We start from the raw sequence: 20863 nt of genomic DNA, 5'->3' as shown, positions 1-20863 counted from the left end.
ATAAATTACAATGATTGGAAATTGGGTCGCTGCTGCTGAAGAGGCTTTATCTACATGCAAGCTTTTTTATTTTTTATATTTTTCCTTGACTAGGCCCAATACAGTTTTGATTTGAGTTTAGGAAGGTACGTGGACTAAAATTTACTAAGTACAACAACCTTTCTTTTTTGGTTTATAAATAAATAATAATTCTTAAGTCATTGCTGGAGTTGGATAGTATAGCAAAGGATGACAAAGTAACCACAAGACAGTCACGAAGAAGGTTACTGTTTATATCTTATTCTGTAACTGTAACTGTACAAATTGTAAATCTGTCAACATGTTAACTAAAAATCAAACATCTACACTAATTTATATAGTAGATAAGATGGAAGAGTCATCATTAAAAATTGAGTTTTTGCACCAATTAAATGATTTAATTCAAAAGGATGAGGAAAGCTGAAAAGAAATAATTCAACCCATAAATATGAAAGAAATATACATTAGGTTTAAAATTCAAAGTGAAAAAATTACTATAAAGGATTTACAAAATGAAATTAAGAATCTTAAACAAGAAATCCAAATACTTAAACAAAACGACATTACATTAGAATATAGATGTTATGACTTGGACTTTGAGGACCAAGGGCCTCCGTGGGTAGAGAGAAGGAAGGGAGGAGAGAAAAGGAATTACGTTTAATTGCTTATTATTTCATATGAACATTTACAAGCTTTTATACTTCCCGTAGTTGAGATCTAACAGAATTTGTTAACTACCCTCACATTCTAACTGAACCTAGAATATTCCCGAAACCCTAATAGAAGTGGTTACTCGTTCCCTACTTCCATGCATGAATCTTCACGCTCTCACGCTTCATACGTAGTCCTCCATGTACATTGGGGCCTTCGTTTTCCTTTTGGGCCTCTCCTCGTGCTGCTGTGCTCTTACTTCCTGCAACCCCTCTTCTCTATTCGTAACACTCCCCTCTCCTTCAAATAACACCTTGTCCTCAAGGTGGTGTAAGGCCTTGAAGCTGGACCATTCCTCCCACGAAGCTTCCTTGAGTGGTAAATCCTTCCATTGGAATAAGACCATGCGCGTAGGTCCCTTTTCCAACGGAATTAGTTTGGACGCGATGATGGCCAACGGAGTAACGACTGGGTCGTTATCTACAGCTGCTGGAGGAAGATCAGTAGAATCATGTGGTGGGTCCGTAGCCACATAGGGTTTGAGGAGCGAGATGTGAAAAACATTATGCATGCGCGATTGAATGAGGAGCTGCAACTGGTAAGCTACCTTGCCCATTCGAGCCGTGATTCGAAAAGGCCCATAATACCTCTTGGTGAGCTTCGAGTAAGTGGTATCGGAGACCGAAGTCTGACGTCGAGGCCGCAACTTTACCAGCACCCAATCACCGATTTCAAATTCCAGTTCCCGGCGATGTTTATCTGCCACTTCCTTCATGCGTGCTTGAGCTTTAGTTAACTTCCGACGAAGCAATGCAAACACTGTCTCTCTTTGACTGAGCATATCGTCAACCGCGTCAACCTTGGCAGTTCCTGTGACATAATGAGGGAAATTAGGAGGCTTCCTGCCGAAGGTCACTTCAAACGGCGTGACGCCGGTAGCTGAGTGGCAGGACGTATTATAGGACCATTCGGCCCACAGCAAATAACGACCCCACCGAGAGGGGTTCTGATGAACAAATGCTCTCAAGTATTGTTCGATGATGCGGTTTGCGACCTCGGTTTGCCCATCTGATTGTGGGTGATAAGTTGAGCAGAGACAAAGCTTTGTCCCACTGAGAGAGAAGAGCTCCCTCCAAAATCCACTCACGAATAAAGGATCACGATCCGATACAATGCTTCATGGCATCCCATGCAAACGTCCTACGATATCCATGAACAAGCTTGCCACGGTCCTTGCATTGTGCTGAGTGGGTAACATCCCTAGGCGCAACCCCTTTGAAAACCTGTCGACGACGACGAAGATACACGTGTTGCCTTTGTAAGAAGGTAATCCCACGATAAAGTCCATGGATAAATCTTCCCATGGCTGTACCGGTATCGGTAGAGGACTCAACAACCCAACTGGTTTTCTGTTATCGTATTTGGTACACTGGCACGTTAAGCATCCTGCTATGAAGGCACGAGTATCATCTCTAATGGAATCCCATGTAAAGTTTTCTTGTAAGCGATGAAGTGTTTTTTGAATCCCCATGTGACCACCTGTCGGAGATTGGTGGAATTCTTCTAGTAACAACTTAGTGAAGGAGGAATTCGAGGGAATCCAAATTCGACCTCTGTGTAAGATGAAATCATTAGTTAACGTGTACTCTGGGTGTGCTTCGGGGTCATCTTTAATCTTACGATATAACTCCATGAAAGCTGGGTGAGATGCCATTTCTTTACGCAGGTCCTCGAGAAAATCGAATTGAGGCATCGAGATTAAAGAGAGTGATGCAGGTGACTCCTCATGGATTCTTGACAAAGCATCTGCCACGATGTTGGCTCGTCCTGCTCGATATTGAATCGTGAAGTCGTAACCTAATAATCGTGCCAGGTAACGGTGTTGCTCCGGCGTCTGCACCGTTTGGTTCATAAGCTCCCTTAGGCTCCGGTGATCGGTTACGATGATGAACTTGTGACCCAACAAGTACTGTCTCCACTTTTTAACGGCTGCGGTTATGGCGGCGAGCTCACGAACATAGGTTGACGCGTTCATCAACCTCGGGCAGAATTGCTTACTGAAGAAGGAGATAGGATGGCCTTCTTGTGTAAGCACTGCTCCCATACCTGACCCCGACGCGTCGGTCTCGACAATAAATGGTATTTTAAAGTTAGGTAATGCCAAAACGGGAGCTGCCATGATCGCCTCCTTAAGCTTCTGGAATGCTTCAGTAGCTGCTGTGGACCACTGGAACTGCGTATGGCATAGTAACTTTGTAAGGGGTGCCGCAAGGGTTGAGTACCCCTTTATAAACCGTCTATAGAATCCGGCGAGACCCAAGAACCCTCGTAGTGCTCTTGGTGATCTCGGAGTTGGCCATCCCTGAATGGTCTGAATCTTCTCTGGCACCGGTCGAACTCCATCTCCCGCTACCACGTGACCCAGATATTCCAACTTTTCTTGAGCAAACATGCATTTGGAGAGTTTTAATGAGAACTGACCTGTCACTAGAATTCGAAAGGCGCTCTCCAAGTGAAAGAGATGATCTGAGATAGTTTTGCTATAGATCAATATATCATCGAAAAAAATGATGATATACTTTCGCAGGCACAGCCGAAACAGTTGGTTCATTGTGGATTGGAAAGAAGAAGGTGCATTACAAAGATCAAAGGGCATTACTCGAAACTCGTAATGCCCTTGATGCGTCCGAAATGCTATTTTGCTAATATCTGCCTCACGCATCAGGATTTGATGATAGCCTTGCATCAAATCAAGTTTCGAAAACCACCGCGCTCCTCCGAGCTCGTCCAATAGCTCGTCCACCGTGGGAATTGGAAAACGGTCCCTCACCGTAACCGTGTTCAGTGCTCTATAATCCACACAAAAGCGCCACCCTCCATCCTTTTTTCTTTACCAGTAGCACTGGGGATGAAAAGGGACTTGAGCTTGGTTGGATGAACCCTTTTTCTAGCATGGCGTTTACCTGGCCCTCTATTTCTTGTTTATGAAAATAGGGGTATCTGTAGGGTTTAACATTGACGGGAGCAGTATTTGGAAGTAGGGTTATGGAGTGATCTGTGGATCATGATGGTGGTAAGGTTGTTGGAGGTTGGAACAACGAAGAATATTTGGTGAGCAAGGATGCAATCACCGAAATCATATGTGTTGTGGGTTGAAGTGAAGTGTGATTTTCCAGGCGAATGTGGAAGAATGAGCTTGTTGGGTTTGTGTGAAGTAAACGACGAAGCTGCGAAGGTGTTACCTGTTCGAGGTCCCTCTCACGATCTCCTTTTAGTTCGATGAGCTTGCCTCCCGTGATGAACTTCATGTTTAATGAAGTGTAGTCAGTGAGTATTGGGCCTAGTGTCTTCAACCATTGCACTCCCTATACTACATCAGCACCGCAAAGTGGAAGGATATGGAAGTCTATCGTAAATGAGTGTCGCTGGATCTGCACCATGACATTGCCACAACGTTGTTGGCATCTAATTTCGTCACCGTTACCCACTGTGACTCGCAGTGGAACTATGTCTTGCGTAGGGAGCTTTAGAGCTGTGACTACCTGATGATGGAGGAAATTATGTGTACTTCCTCCATCAATTAAGATGCTAACATGGAGGTCATTAATAGTGCCTTTCATTCGTAGAGTCTCGGGGGCTAAGTGTCCAAACAATGCATGTAAACTAAGTTGCGTCGGGGGCGATTCAGAGAGCAATTATGGTGGTTCCGGTGGTAATTCTGGGTTACTCCCTTCGTCAGGTACAGGTTCATCGTCATCTGCTATTAATAGGAATAGAGATGATGAACACTTGTGACCCCGCGAAAATTTCTCATCGCAATGGGAGCATAATCCTTTCTCTCGACATCGTGCTAGCTCTTCCGGTGAGAGGCGTTTGAACGGAATCGAAGGACTTAGTGTTTTCTGCGGTGTAGGTAGTAATGGTGGTGTGGAAGTGCTTGACGGCGATCGTGATGCTACCGTCGATGCTGGGAAACGCTGTGACGATGACCTTCGCGCGTCTAGCAATTTTTCTTCCTGTAGTCTCGCGTATGCTACTGCTTGAACCAAGGATACTGGTTGCAGAACCTGCACCTCGCGGCGAATGGCCGGCGTTAATCTTGAAATAAAGCAACTTAAAACAAACTGAGCAGGTATTCCGACTATGCGGTTTGCTAACGACTCGAATTCCGTCAAATAAGCGTTCACCGATGATCGTTGCTGCAACTTGCATAGCAATCCCGTAGGATCCTTGTAAGTTGATGAAGCAAATTGAGTGTGTAGCGCGTGTAAGAATGCTGACCACGACGATAACTGAGCGTTGCGGTGCATCCATTGGAACCACGCCAACACGGCCCCTTCCATGTAGAACGATGCAATCGTCAACCTCTCATGATCTGGCATGTTGTGGTACTCAAAAAACTGAGTTATTTTGAAGGTCCAACCCGTAGGGTCCGAGCCATCAAACCTCGGGACATCAAGCTTCAGGCGATGAGTGGAACCAGTCACAGTTGGTGTTTGTCCCGCCGAAGAAGACGGTGGCGTCTGCGGCAGCTGTTGATTAGCTTTGAGATGTGTCATCCTTTGCAGGAGATCATCTATCTTCGCGTTCATTGCTAGCTGCGATGCTGATAACTTTGCAATGGCGTCTTCCAATCGGTCTGCGAAAACCCTAGAGCGTGTAGCTTCCGCCATTGAGGCTCAATGAAAGCACCAATGTTATGACTTGGAATTCGAGGACCAAGGGCCTCCGTGGGCAGAGAGAAGGAAGGGACGAGAGAAAAGGAATTGCGTTTAATTGCTTATTATTTCATGTATGAACATTTACAAGCTTTTATACTTCCCGTAGTTGAGATCTAACAGAATTTGTTAACTACCCTCACATTCTAACTGAACCTAGAATATTCTCGATACCCTAACAGAAGTGGTTACTCGTTCCCTACTTCCATGCATGAATCTTCACGCTCTCACGCTTCATACGTAGTCCTCCATGTACGTTGGGGCCTTCGTTTTCCTTTTGGGCCTCTCCTCGCGCTGCTGTGCTCTTACTTCCTGCAACCCTTCTTCTCTATTCGTAACAATAGACTACTAAAACTAGAAGGAATAAATTTTTTTAAAGGTACAAGATAAGACAAATAATGAAGATAAAAGTTTGGAATCTTTTATTAATTTATTAAATATAATTACAACTCATAAATGACACTGTGAAATAACCTAGTAATCCAAAATGAACAATTTAATATGGTTGTTTTAAGTGGTAACAATTTTGCTACACTTCCCAACCTCAAGAAGCTTTCCAAACTGGTCTGTTTAAAGTTACAACATTGCAAGCAGTTGAAATATTTCCCTGAGCTCCCTTTGCGGATTGGCTTCGTAACTGATTCATCGTATTGTTCACTAAGAGAAGCAGGATTATACATTTTTAACAGTATAAATATATTCATTAATTACATATTTAAATGTTTTTATTTTAAATTTTATTTTTATAAAATTAAAATTTAGTATGTGCAATGCATGGACTAAAATGATAGTTTCTATGCAATCTCTATTAAATTAAATCATAAAACAATTTGGACCAGTAATTATTATTACATTAAATTAATTAGTAAGTATTTGCCAATTTTTAATTAAAGGTATATTCATTTTTTTTTCTACACGGCTTATTCAATTCGAATTCTAAAAATTTTAAATTTTTTAAAAATATTCAATCAAGATTTAAAAAAAAAAATTTGTGATATCTAGTCAAGATAAATATTTTTTTAAGGAATATAATAAACTTCATCCGTATTTAATTGAGATTTTTTATAATTTATAAAAACTATCATGATATTAAAAATTAAAAAATATATAAATTTGAATGAATTTTTTTTTAATAGAATGTAGTTAATATACAGGCAAACTATTATGTTATTTTGTTTCTGATAGAGTGGAAAGTGTCAAATGCTGAGGTGAAGAAATACGGATATGGCTGGGTATATAAAGGGGACATAAAAGAGCCATCAAATCCGTTGGCTAGGAAGCGCAAATTTGGGGAAATTGAAGAAAATGAAGGAAAAAGAAAGAAAGGAATAATCAAGTTGTTGCAAATTTGGATTATATGATTCCGGTCAACGCAAATTATTTTGATTAAAGAGCTAAATTAACGAACTAAAAAAAATCTTCACGTCAATAAGAAAATAATCTTCACGTTAATAAGATAATGTCATATGATTCGGTCAACAATTAAAGTTTACTTAGTTATAATCATTTCCTTATAATATAAAATAATTTATTTTATTTTTTAAAATTTTTATCAAATTAAATATTTTGATTCCCATATTTAAAAAAATTATTTTCGTCCCACAAATTTGAAAAAAAAATCAGTTTTAGTCCTCATATTTAGTTTGAAGGGACTAAAAATGATTTTGAAAACAAATAATTTTGTCCCTCAAATATACTATTATGTAACTGAAAATATATATTTTTGAATTTGAGAAAATAAGTTTTTAAAAAAAATAATTGAAAGATCAAGATAGGATTTAACCCAAATTTGAGGATTAAATTAAATGTCTAACTTTTAATAAATAATATCTTTTTAAAAAATTATTATTTTTACACATAAAATTGAAACTAATTTTTATATTAAATGATGATGATAATAAACACATAATTAGTTTTAAACTAGTTCTCACTTTATACATTGCAAAAAAAATATTAATTTTACATAATTTTGAACAAATTAATCTTAATCATTATTATAATAACACCGTATAAAAATAATTTATATAATTAATTTAAAAATATATATACATATACATGAAAAGTTCATAAGAAGCGAATCTGTATCATGTTAATGTTGATTAACATGTATCATATGTTTATTTATTTAATTTTTATTCATAGAGATTAAATACAATTGAGGTTAACAACATATGTATACTCTGCTAAATCAAATAAGTTAGACTGAATTCTCTTGAATTTGAAAAACTGCAAAAATCGATTAAGCTTACCCAATAGCATACTAGGCCTCAATTCTCTTAAATATCTGAATCTCTCTTGCTGTTCAAAACTGTACAACACCGAGTTATTAAATGAACTAAGGGATGCAGAGCAATTGAAGAAGATTGATATAGATGGAGCTCCTATTCATTTCCAATCAACATCTTCCTACTCCAGACAACATCAAAAATCAGTTAGTTGCTTAATGCCTTCCTCCCCAATATTTCCATGTATGCGTCTACTTGATCTAAGTTTTTGTAATTTAGTAGAAATCCCTGATGCTATTGGAATTATGAGTTGCTTACAATGGCTAGATTTAAGTGTTAACAACTTTGCTACACTGCCCAACCTCAAGAAGCTTTCCAAACTGTTGTGTTTAAAGTTACAACATTGCAAGCAGTTGAAATCTTTGCCTGAGCTCCCTTCACGGATTGACTTGCAAACTGGTGCAGTAGGAGCAGGATTATACATATTTAACTGCCCAGAATTAGTTGATAGGGAACGCTGCACTGACATGGGTTTTTCATGGATGATGCAATTGTGTCAGGTTTGCATGTTCCTCCTTTGCTCCTCTCATCTCTTTCTCTCTCCTTTTTTGTGTATAGGAATCAGGAAATAACATATAGATGTCTCTACTGTACCAGGTGTTATACTCACATCCTTTATACGTTGTTAGAAGTGTTACTCCAGGAAGTGAAATACGAAGGTGGTTCAATAATGAGCATGACGGAAATTGTGTAAGCTTAGACGCATCTCCTGTTATGCATGATGATAATTGGATTGGCGTTGCGTTTTGTGCAATATTTGTCGTACCTCAAGAAACAATCTCAGCAATGGGGTTTTCAAGTCAACATTGGAGTCATTTTGGTTATATTCGAGTGGATTTTTATGGAGATGTAGATCTAGAACTTGTTTTAGACAAATCAGATCACATGTTGTTATTCTTTCGGAATCGACAAGACTCCATTGAAGAATTACATCTCAATCACAAATATCTTGGCAGATCACATGTGGCTATTTTGAAATGTGATGATAAGTGGAAAGAGTCATATGCGGAGGAGAAGAAATACGGATATGGCTGGGTATATAAAGGGGATATTGAACAAAGGAAGCGCAAATTTGGGGAAATTGAAGAAAATGAAGGAAAAAGAAAGAAAGGAATAATGTCAGCAGAAGGGAGAAAAGATGATGCAACCTCCTCCCAGGAAAAGACAATCAAGTTGTTGCAAAATGAATTTGAAAATCTTAGGCTGTAGAATCATCATTTCTTCTGTCATTTTTAAAGTGGATTGGATGCTTGTGTAGTTTTGTTTGTTGGTTAAGAATATTGTTTTTTCCTTTTTTTGGTTTGAGTATTTTTTTATTAGAGGATGATGCAATTTCTGGTTTAAATAGCTGCTATGCTTTTAGTGTATCCAAATCCATGTTTTATCAGAGAATATTGTTAGCGCAAATTTGGGGAAATTGAAGAAAATGAAGGAATAATATGAGCAGAAGGGAGAAAAGATGATGCCTAAGAAGAAAAGGAGTAAATATATTTTGAGGCAGAGTCACTATATGGTAGTTTTCTTAATCCACCATATCTAAGAATAAAATTCAATGTCTTCTAAAGTCATAAAAAATTTTCGGGCTTTAATCCGCATTTGTCTTTTAAAAGAGAATCTGAATACATTTATAAAGAATGAGCTGTTTATTAGTATTTGTTTTAGTGGGAATTTCTTATAATTAAAAATTGCATAAGTAGATTTTAAATTTTTTTGTGAGTTTAAAATTTTTAATTTTTATTTGTTTGGGTAAGCTTACAAATTAATATATTAAAATATAGCATATACGAATATTAATTTCTTATATTTTACATTAGAGTATTATCTTAATATTATATTAATATTTTTCAATTCTTAAGACAATAGTATTATTTTAGTAATATTGTTTGTTCGTTTTATGTTAAATTAGTATTATTTGTATTCACTATTACTGTTATTTTTATTCAATTCACATTTGATTGAAGATTATATATAAAATTAGTTTATATATATGATTTTTGGTATTGTATTTATTAATCAACTTATTTTTAATGATATTTTAAATAAATTTTATAATATTATCTTAATTTCTATTATTTGTTACGTGTGGCTTTAACGGTAATACACATAAAAATTATTTATAATTTATTTAAATTTTTAATATCAATTAGCACTAATGTAGTGTTATTATTGATGATGATATATATTCCCTCCATTCCTTTTCATGTTATTTTAAAGGTTTTATGTTTTAATCAAAAAATACAATAAAGTTTGATACGAGTGCTAGTGTTCTGTGTCTGGGCTTCGAGGGCCAGGACCTCCAGTGAGGAAGAAAGGTCTAAAATAGATAAAGGAAAGGAATGAGAGGAGTGTAATTGTTCTTATTGATTTTGCTAGTTATTTACATATGTATATATAATGCCTGCTGCTAAAGGAATTATCCATATCTTCTAGGAATATTTGCATAACAGAATTGGTTATGGATGCATCCTAGCAGGGGACAACTAGAATCTAGCAAATCCTGCACTGCCAGCTCAGCTCCTCATCATTTGCATTGCATTTCAGGCGTAATCCCTGAGGTATGCAGGTCTGGTAACTCTCCTCTTTACTTTTGCTATTTGTACTCCTGCATTATCTATTTCCCTTGTTTGCCTTTCTGCTGTTGTTGCTACACTACTATCAAAGTTTGTTGAATATGATAAAATAGTTGTAAAGTTTCTTATTTTATGTCTTTTTCTTTCCACTTCACAAATAAATGCATGGATAAATTAATTAAAAATTAAAAGAAGTAAAATATAATTAATAAAAGAGTATTTGATGTGAACTTTAAGTTTGTAGATGATGAATAAATAAAAACATTTTTATTTTAAAAGATCCAGCAATTAAAAGGTAAAACACAAGGAGTACCTTTTATAATAGGATAAATTTTAATTTTACTCCTTTTGTATGTTGATTATCCAAAGCGAAATACTAACTTTATTGTGACTTATTGCTGCCGACGTGGAGCTTATATTGAAATAAATTAAATGAAGTGAAAAATTAAAAAAAATATCTAAATCGAATTTGAACTCGTCATAAATAAAATAATAAATCATTAAGACATTTTCTTTTTTTAGTTAAATATATAAATATTATTTTTCATCTATCAATAGACAAGAGTTTTTTTTTCAAATTATCAAAAATTTTAAATTAAATTTTTTTGATATATAAATTTAATTAATCTTTATTTTATATAATTTTATATCGTTTTATTTTAAATAGTTTACATATTTTTATTTTTATGTTACCAATATATAATTAAATTTCATAAATTAATATGAAAATATGTACATCGTTTTTTTTGTAAATTCATTTTAATATATAAATTATTTTTACTCTAATTATTTACGTAAAATCATTCATAGAAAATGTAATAAAACGCTTGTTTGGTTTAATTAACTATATTAGCATTATTTTCTATATATCATTAGTCAAGAGTTATTATTTTTTAAATTATCAAAAAATTTTAACAAAAAAATATTTAATATATAAATATTTTTAATTTTGCATAAATAATTTGAGTAAAAATAATATGCACATTAAAATCAATTTACAAAAAAAATATGTAAAAGATTTAGATATTAGTTTATGAAATTTAATTATAAAATGATAAAAACAGATAAAGTGATATAAAATAAAATTAAAGAAATTTATATATTAAACTTTGGTAATTTGAAAAAATTAATATTTGTTTTCTAATTATACGCATAAAAGTGTTAGAGGTCATTACTTTGGCAAATTACTTGAACACATTAGATCTATTTATAATATATATAAAAGCTGATCTTCTTAATATCAAGTTGCTCGGATGTTAGTAAAAATGATAGGGAGAAAGGAGAACATTCTATGTTTTAGAAGTAGAACTCATTAATAATGGTTAATATATTTTAATAAATTCAATAACTTCTCACATTAATAAAAATTTAAATATTTGCAATGTTTAAATTTACATGTTGAATTAATATGAAGGAAAAATTATTAAATAAAATAAATGTAAAAGTTTACACTAATTTAATATTACTATCTATGCATAAATTTATTTATTTTTATAATTAGTCACTTTAAAATATATTTTTTGGAAAAATAATAAATTAAATTCATGACTTTAATGTTATAATATAATATGAAAATAAAAAATATAAAAATTAGATATATATATATATATATATATATATATATATATTTAAATATAAAATTATTAATAGTTATATTCGATGTTAATTATTTAAATTAGAACCAATTAGATACATATAAATAAATGATAGATTAGATTATTTTAATACCACATTGAAGTTACACAATGAATACCAATAAGACTTAACGGTTACTTATAAGTGTGAAATTTGAATTAAATTGATAGTCAATTTTTACTAATAATGATTGCAATTTCTTCACTTGGCTATTGTTTTTAATGAAATAATAAAAAAATTAACATCTTTGCAATTTTTTATAAGTAAAAGTCAAAAGAAGGAGTTTTCAAGTGTTTTAGAGAAAAATTGATGCAAAAAACTAGAAGAAAAAACCTTGGAGAAAAGTTGAAAGAATTGGACATATCGCTAAGCGCATAGGCTAGGCTTAGCGCACATCCTCGCTTAGCGGACAAGCTCAGTCTTAGTGTGAAGAAGACCCATGAAGAAGTCCAAAGACGCGCTTAGCGCGACATTCAACTCTAAGTGTGTGACCCTCGCTAAGCCTAGAAGATGCGCACGTAACAAGAAGTCAGCATAAAACGTAGACTACCTTGAGCCTATATAAGGACGAGGAAGCATAAGGGAAAAACACACCGAGTCTCAGAGCTCTCTATTGAAGATATCCAAATCCTGAGTTTATCCCTTAGGAGAAACTCTCCATCTTTAGCCATTCCCCCTTTCTTTCTCTTAGTCATTCAATCCCTTCTTCCATCCACATTAGCCCTAAAGTGTAAAGTCTCTCTTGAGTATAAAAGGCTAAAACCTCTCTATTGGAAGTTTAGCAGCCAACACCCTTGTAATGTAATTGCTCTTATTATTTATTGAATGCAATTTCTATTTCCATTGCCTCATTTCTGCTCTTCATCTTTATTGTATGGTCTGATCATCCATGCATTAGTTTTAGGGATTATACGTCGAGAAATGATAATTTCTAAAGGATTGGAAAAACGAAATCTAAACAATTCATTGGTAGGGATAGATTGACTTTGTTTTGCCTCTACATACATCTTCATGCTTCATGTGATTTACTATTCAGTCTTTGCAAAGGGATTTGAGGTAGAGAGTAGACAAATTAGGTTATTCATCGTGAGAGATCAGGGTTGAGTGTCTTAGTATATGTGAGTGAAAATTAGGAAAACATTTAACAGAGAAAAACTGTTAGGAAGAAGATGATCTGCCATGGAAACCTGTCATAGGGGTAGTTATCATTCTAGAAGTAGTTAATGTAGTGGATAGTAGTAGTTATCATGTAGTGGATAGAAGTAGTTATCATGTAGTGCAATCATTGGCTATAAATAATTCCCTTTGTATTGAATAAAACACGTAGAAATATATTCAGTATTCTCTCCTTCTCTCTTTCTTGCTTTCTTTGCTTAACGGATATTCCCTTGATCTCGAATACAAGGGCGAGCAACCTAACAAAAACATTAATATTGCATCAAGGGTAGTTAGACATGTTATTAGGACCCAACATATTTAAATACTGAAGTTATCTTTTGCTTTAATCTTGTTTATGTTATTAGTCTTGTCTTTTTAAATTGAAATTTTTTCTTTCTTCTTATCTATATTGCAATTCCTTATCTCTTGCTTACAAATTGAGTATACATCACAAACAAAGTCTGTGTGGGTTCAACACTTCGACTTCCATTTTAACTTTATTACTTGTGACAAATTTTACACTTGTTGCCAACAAGTTAACAATTATATGTTTTAAAATATTATTGAATTATATTATCCAAGATTAATAGGAAACCATTATATATACATGAATGAGTTTTAAGATTGAATTTTATGTAAAATAAATAAATAAATTTAAACTCTAAGTTAACTTATTTATCAAATATAATTTTCAATTAAGTTCATCCATAGTCATTTAAATATATTAACTCTAGTTATATAATTTTGATACTATTTTAAGTAATAATTATCACATTAATAGAAAATTAAAAAATATTTGACTATACTTAATTTCATATTTTTTTAAAAATAAGGTACATTAAAGTATATACTTCACAAAATAGCTAAAAACATTTATAATATTATATACTGTAAAATAATGTATATATTAAAATTGTCTAAGACATTATTATTGTTATTATTATTGTTATTATATATAATAAAGTAATAGAACTTATTATTATATGTTAAAATAGTATAATATATTATTTGTTTCTTGCTTTTTTCGCTTGATTCTTTATAAAAATTTAATATTATTTAAAGTTTTTAATAATGAAATTATTTTTAAAATTAATAATATTTAGAGTCATTGATTATAATTAAAATTATATTATCATCTCCACGTTAATTATCAAATTGATAGTTTCATTTTCTATATAAATTCTATTCCAAAGGGTTGTATATATCCACCCAATTTCTATATAAATTATATTTTGAATTTAGGTCTATTTTTTTTTTTGAAATGATTTTTGTGAGATTGAATAAACATTTGAATCAATATCATGTTTTTATTAGAAAGTTCTTATATGAATTATTTATCAAATATATTTTGTGAGGAATGACAAGTGAAGATTAGATATCATATTTGAAAAGGTATATGATCTTACTTTTTGTCTTTTATCATTATTTTTTTCTTTGTAAGTATCATTCCCGTTATTTTTTCTTTTCTTAATTTTATTGTTATGTTAATTTATGTTTTGATATAATATCATAATTTCTTTTATTCTTCATTTATATGTATGAAATGATATTTTGAACGTGTTATAGATCATCATCAAAAATCAAAATTTAACTTTTTAGATTAATAATGCATAATGTGGATCTATATTCATCATTGATAAAAAATAAATTTGTTTAAATTTTTATTTATAGTGTTTTTATATCTATAATTTGATCTTAGGTCTAATTATTTCTTAAAATATTTTTTGTGAAATTGAATAAACATTTTAATCAATGTCATGCTTTTATCAAAAAGTTCTTACATGAATCATTTTTTTCTGTCTTTCATTTTTTTTTTCTTTTTGCTTTACAAGAATCACTTATGTTGTTTCTTCTATAACTATTATATTATAAATCTTACTTTTACATTATATTTGTTCAAAAAAACATGAAAAGATTTTCTTATTGTGACAATTTTTTATTTTTTTTATCAATCATATTTTGAATAATTCGATTACAAATTTTTATTTTTCCTACTCAAATCACTTACCGAATTATATGAATGATGATTTTTAATGATCAATTGACTAATTTATTTTCTTTAAAATACATGTTATCAATGTAAATAATTTAATAACTATTATTAAAATAATAATAATAATGATGATGATAATAATAATAATAATAATAATAATAATAATAATAATAATAATAATAATAATAATAATAATAATACAACAGTTGTTTATAAAAGGTCCATCATAAGAAGTTATAACTTAATATCCTTATACATTTAGACACTAAAGAATAATAAACATCAAGTAAATATCATTAATTTGAAATAGCTAACATATGTAATGATATAATTATTATTAGAAAGAAACAATAGAACGTAATAGTTAATAATATATTAAAGATTAGTAATAAATAAAAATAATTGGTGATAAGTAAATATAAAATGATATAATTATGTTTAACATAATACAAAATAATTATTTTTATTTATATAAATAAGTAAATATAAAATGATATATATATATATATATAATTTAAAAAAAAACCCTACATCGTGCAACACCATGGGTTTAAAGTCTACATTATTTGTGGCTTAGATACTTTTTTGTCAACCATTTAGAGAATTGATAGGAACCTCTCTGTCAAGAAGACTAAAAAAAAGAAAGACCTGCTTAAATCCGCGTGATTTGAATGGTATGACTTTATAAACGTTGACTGACCATAAACAAAATTCTAAACGTTGACTGATCATAAACAAAATTCTGTAATGGAATGAACTATAAGATTTTCACATAATGTATGCACAGTATAATTGCATAAAATTTTAAATTTACTTTAAAAAGAATATACTTTATTATGTCATCACATCTTTTTTTCATATTAAGAAGTAAAAAACAAAAGCCCAAACAAGTATATAGGAACTGTACAGGCCAAAGGAAGTCCCATTACATCTTTAAGAAGTAAATGCACACACCCATGAGGTAGTGTATGAAGTACATGTAATCCTATATCATGCAAAGTGAACCAAAGATGCTAAATAATCAGCAACCAAATTACCTTCTGAATAGACATGAACAACACAGACTTCCCAATCTTTCACCCACTATTGATGAATAAACTCTACCAAGGACCAATAAGGATGAAGAACATCTCCCAATCCAAACCTTGATCTAATTGCTATAATTGACTAACATTATTATAGTTGTCTCTCATTTAATACATTAGTTTCAGCATTTTGCTTTTACTTCTTATATAGTATGATAATGTTTTTACTTGTTAGGATAGAAAAAATGATTGCTATTGTGTAATTCCTAGTTTGGTAGTTTGTTAAGACTTTTACTAGTCAGTTGAATTAGTTAGCCAACTAACTGATCTATATATGAAGTGTAACCCATTCTATCATCAAATGGAATAATTAATTTTTGTGCCAAATCAATGTTAAATGATTTTTCATTCTGCCAGTTCTTCCCTTTCAGGAATAGTGACAGTCTACATTGTTGAAGCAAGGAGAACTCCACTACTAAATACACGATAGCAATTCACAAAATCCTTGATCGCCCTACAATCTGTATCCTGGACAAAATCCAGGTCTGCTTCTTGTTACACCTCCACTCAATAACCTGAATTATCACACATGGAGCCGCACCATGAAACGAGCTTTGTTATCGAAAAAGAAGCTCAAGTTTGTCAATGGCAGCATTTTGATGCCTCATGATGATGATCCGATCTACCAGAACCCTCACACCTTCAATTGCACAAAACACCATTTATATCGATAATGCGAAGACTCTTTGGGATTATTTATGTTAACAATGCACAAAACATTTTTCCAAAAGTGACCCAAAATGGTCAATCAGGCGACCAAAATGTGATACCTGACAATTCTAAAATAATGCATGGGTAATATAAAATAAGTCCATTTGATGTGTGTAAGAAATAAAATAATTTCCTTATCTTGCATCCAGGATTGAAATGGTTACTCCATTGGTTGAAGAAGAAGTTTGGCTTCTAAATTGTGATTCTTCTTCAATTAAAACCCTATCTATTAAGAAACCAGGTTCCTTTGGTTGGGTTAATTCATTATCACTACTCAGCATAACAACTACAGATGCCATGTTTGGCCGATCATTAGGTTGACGTTGTAGGCATAAAAGACCAATGTGAATGCATCGTAAGGCTTCTGATATGATACACGAGTCCTGCAAACAATTATCAATCAATTCCCCTGGTATGCCTTCTTTCCACAACTTCCATGCCTGCAAAATTCAAAATAAATAATTATTATTATTGCTTGTATATAACAAATGAAAGAAAAGTTATGTGTTACTCACATGCCCAATAAGATTATGACTATGGTATGGATAGGTAATCTCTCTGTTTTTCTTTCCACTTATGATTTCCAGCAACAATATACCAAAACTAAATACATCAGATTTTGTGGAGAATAATCCATGAATAACATATTCAGGTGCCATATAGCCACTGAAAGAAAAATCAGAAGAGTGAGTTTCAAGTTTTCATGTTTCACAAGAAAAACTTTAGCATCATCAGTGATACTTACTATGTTCCAACGACCCTGTTTGTGTTTCCTTCAATTTGATCACCCCCACACATTCTTGCCAGGCCAAAATCTGAAATTTTCGGGTTCAAGTTGTTATCTAATAAAATATTACTTGCTTTTAAATCTCGGTGTATTATCCTTAATCTAGAATCTTGATGAAGATAAAGAAGTCCACGAGCAGTCGCACATAAGATGTGGAAGCGCTTAGACCAATCCAAAATCTTGCTTTTAGTTGAATCTGTCAAGATTGAAATATGTTATTGGGTAGACTCATTTTTGTTCAAAAGTTTTTGAAATAAATTTAACATCTGTAAAAGCATTTCAAGCTAACCAAAAAGAAAGGAATCTAGGCTTTTGTTGGGCATGTATTCATAAAGAAGCATTTTCTCCTCTTCTTCAATGCAACAACCAAGAACTTTAACAAGATTTCGGTGCTGAAGTTTTGCACACAATATAACTTCATTCTTAAATTCTGTTAATCCTTGTCCAGAACTCCTCGATAACCTTTTGACAGCAATTTCTTGTCCTCCTGCTAATACACCCTAAATATCATAGATAGGACAAGTTTGACAAAATGGTGAATGTATGTTTTCAATGGACACATTCATGATTAACTCATTCTTAAAAAATAGTCATATGGTATGGTGCTAATTTACCTTGTATACAGGCCCGAACCCACCTTGGCCTAGTTTGTTGTCAGTTGAGAAGTTGTTGGTGGCATTAACTAATGTAGCAAGATCAAACAATGGTAGTTCCATGCTATGTTCTTGTCCACCAGCTTCATCTTTCTTTACTACCGACACGTTTTCTTCTAGATTAATTAATTAATGATACCAGCATCGATCAGTGTTTTCATTTTTTTATTTGAAACAAAGTTATCTGGAATTAATATCATCTAAGTTTTCTTTATCTGGAATTAGCCTATTAAATGCCACTAATTAATTTCAAGAAGTTTGAAACAATAAAAAAACTGTGCTTAACAAATTTACCTTCATACTTCCGTTTTCTCTTGTAAGAGTAGAAGATTGCCAATAGTATCACGAGAACAATAGGAGGCACGATCGTACCTATCAACAACAGTTCCTTCTTCTTATGGGCATCTTTAGCATCTGCATTTACAGGTTGAAAATTAATTGAAGTAATAATCAGTCCCCGGATAGAGCAAAAAAATAAAAAAGGAAGAGCATTTAATAGTTTTATCTTTTATCATCATTTGGCAAATTTGGTCCTTCCATTTTTTTAGTAAATCTGATGTTCTAGAATTTGAACTGTGTATTTCTTTTTCATTTATCTATTAACTTCACATCCAATATTTAACGAAAATGTTTATGTAACAATTTACTGCACAGCCACCTTAACATTTCTTATGGCTATAAAATGTTGAGTTAATGGATGAACAAGAGATCAAAATCACTGGAAAAAAAGAAGAATGAAATGACAAAATTCACCAAATGAATGAGAGCCAAAAACAGCAACAAAATTACAATTAAGTTAAGAAGAAATTAACAATGTTAGAACTTAATTAATTAGAAGAGCAACGTTTTAATTTCACCTGTCTGTGAATCTGCCATTCGAATATAAAGATATTGTCCACTTTGTGAAACAACTTTCAAATCAATAAGATCACCAAACCAAATGGAACACCCACTTCCTGCTCCTCTTATGTCCAAGTTTGCATAAGCTGTGCACGAACAATTTTCCCAACATTTAACCTTGCATTCCTCGAGTGTCATACTTTTATTAATCCAAGAATGTGTAGTATCCGGAAACTTCAACCCAACAAATTTTCTAAATCCATCTCTCCCTTCCACCTTGCAGCTCCACGGTTCACTTCTCACACACCCTTGTTCCATTGTATCCAAAGATTTCGGTTTGAATCCTTCTAAACACTGACACACCGGCGATGAATCAACCATACAATTCGCGTAAGAGCCACACGGATTATAAGTGTCACAAATGTCTCTCGGTGCGGTTTGGAACAACCTCCATGTTCCATTTTCGGGGATCCAAATGTTGCGTTGGCGACGGAGAAGGGTTTGGTTCATGACAACTATTGAAATCACGGACTTGTTGGTGAGGCTGTATGAGTAATAAACTTCATCATCGTTGTTTATTAATTTGTAAACAAAAAGAGGGTGAGTGCTTAACCTATTTGAGCCACCAAATGCACCACTAAACCGAATACCATTCCAAGGTCCACTCCTATGGTACTTGAATGATCCTTTCCAAAGAACCATTTCAGGGTTGCTGTCAAATGTGATGCCCCAAGAGAAGTTCCCAGGAGAAGGATCATCCCAGTTCTTCCAAGCGATTACACGTCGATTGAGACCGGTTTTTCTGTACCATCCAAGCTTCATTCCTGGTAACAAGGTGTCACTAGGGTAGTCAAAGCTTTGCCATAAGAACCTATCTTCGTTGTTGTTGTTGCTGCTTTTATTATTGTTCTTGTTGTCTTCATTATCGTTGCGAAGTACTAAATTTCCCGTGTTTAAGAGTTGCAAAATGGGCCTTGAGGCCTTTGTTGTTGTGTTTGTTGACCACTGAACTTTGTTATTCTTTGTGAGAAGGACGAGGTTTCCGTCGTTGGTTATGATCAACTTGGTGGAATTGTCTTTGAGAGGGTAGTCACGGTTAGCCACCCACACAACTGTTTTTACTGGGATGTTTTTGAACCAGATTCCGAGGTAACGGTTTGTGGAGTTTCTTAGGGAAAAGAAACCCAGTTCAAAAGTTTCATCTTTGGAAACTAAGGTGGTACCATCAGGGAGAGATTGTGACAGAGTGAGTGTGTCAATTGAGGAAGCTTTTGAGAGGAACAAAAGTAGGTTGGCAATAGCAAGTATGAGAGTGAAAATCGTCATTGTGGTATAATTGATTCCAATGATCACTCTATAGTAGAAGGTGTGGGTTTATATGTGCATTTATTAAGGGAGTTGTGAGTATTAATACGTTGATTGAACAATATCGCGGGCATCAACTTTGGCGGCTTGACTTGGGTTCGTGCATGGGCCTATGAAAAGTACTAGTTTTTGGACGCTCATAATTTAAGGTTATGTAAGGAACTGAGGCATTAATTACTTTTCAATCTTTAATCCAAAAATAACATAAATGTAACTAGTTAATTATGTGTTGCAATTGCAAACATGCATGAATCTCAAAATACGCGTATTTTAGTCAGGATACAAAATTGAATGTTAGTAAAACCGTTTAATAATCAGTAACCAGCTTAGGTTATCAAAACTATAAAGACGTGTTGATGGAGTATCTTGTAATTTTGCTGGGTATTCCTTGCTG

The 20863-nt window shown here is 33.0% G+C and overlaps 1 protein-coding gene across 2 annotated transcripts; it reads right to left on the bottom strand.

Moving 5' to 3' along the window:
- Nucleotides 1–15837: 15837 nt before the first annotated feature.
- LOC100794112 (G-type lectin S-receptor-like serine/threonine-protein kinase At4g27290) lies at nt 15838–20471 on the bottom strand. 2 transcript variants are annotated; one of them, XM_003526098.5, is made up of 7 exons: nt 19122–20471; nt 18559–18678; nt 18226–18380; nt 17901–18111; nt 17570–17807; nt 17340–17490; nt 15838–17264 (listed from the first exon to the last, which is right to left on the bottom strand). In XM_003526098.5, the coding sequence occupies exons 1-7, from the start codon at nt 20428–20430 to the stop codon at nt 16959–16961; spliced, it is 2490 nt and encodes an 829-aa protein (XP_003526146.1). In that variant the 5' UTR covers nt 20431–20471; the 3' UTR covers nt 15838–16958. The 2 variants fall into 2 exon arrangements, with proteins under 2 accessions (XP_003526146.1, XP_006582215.1); XM_006582152.4 differs by having other exon boundaries at nt 15935–17264; nt 18226–18377.
- Nucleotides 20472–20863: the final 392 nt, after the last annotated feature.

The sequence above is a fragment of the Glycine max genome, chromosome 6 (genome assembly GCF_000004515.6).
Source record: "Glycine max cultivar Williams 82 chromosome 6, Glycine_max_v4.0, whole genome shotgun sequence".
NCBI classification, from domain to species: Eukaryota; Viridiplantae; Streptophyta; class Magnoliopsida; order Fabales; family Fabaceae; genus Glycine; species Glycine max.
Note: the sequence above shows the minus strand (reverse complement) of the source record. Positions and strands in the feature narration are given on the sequence as shown.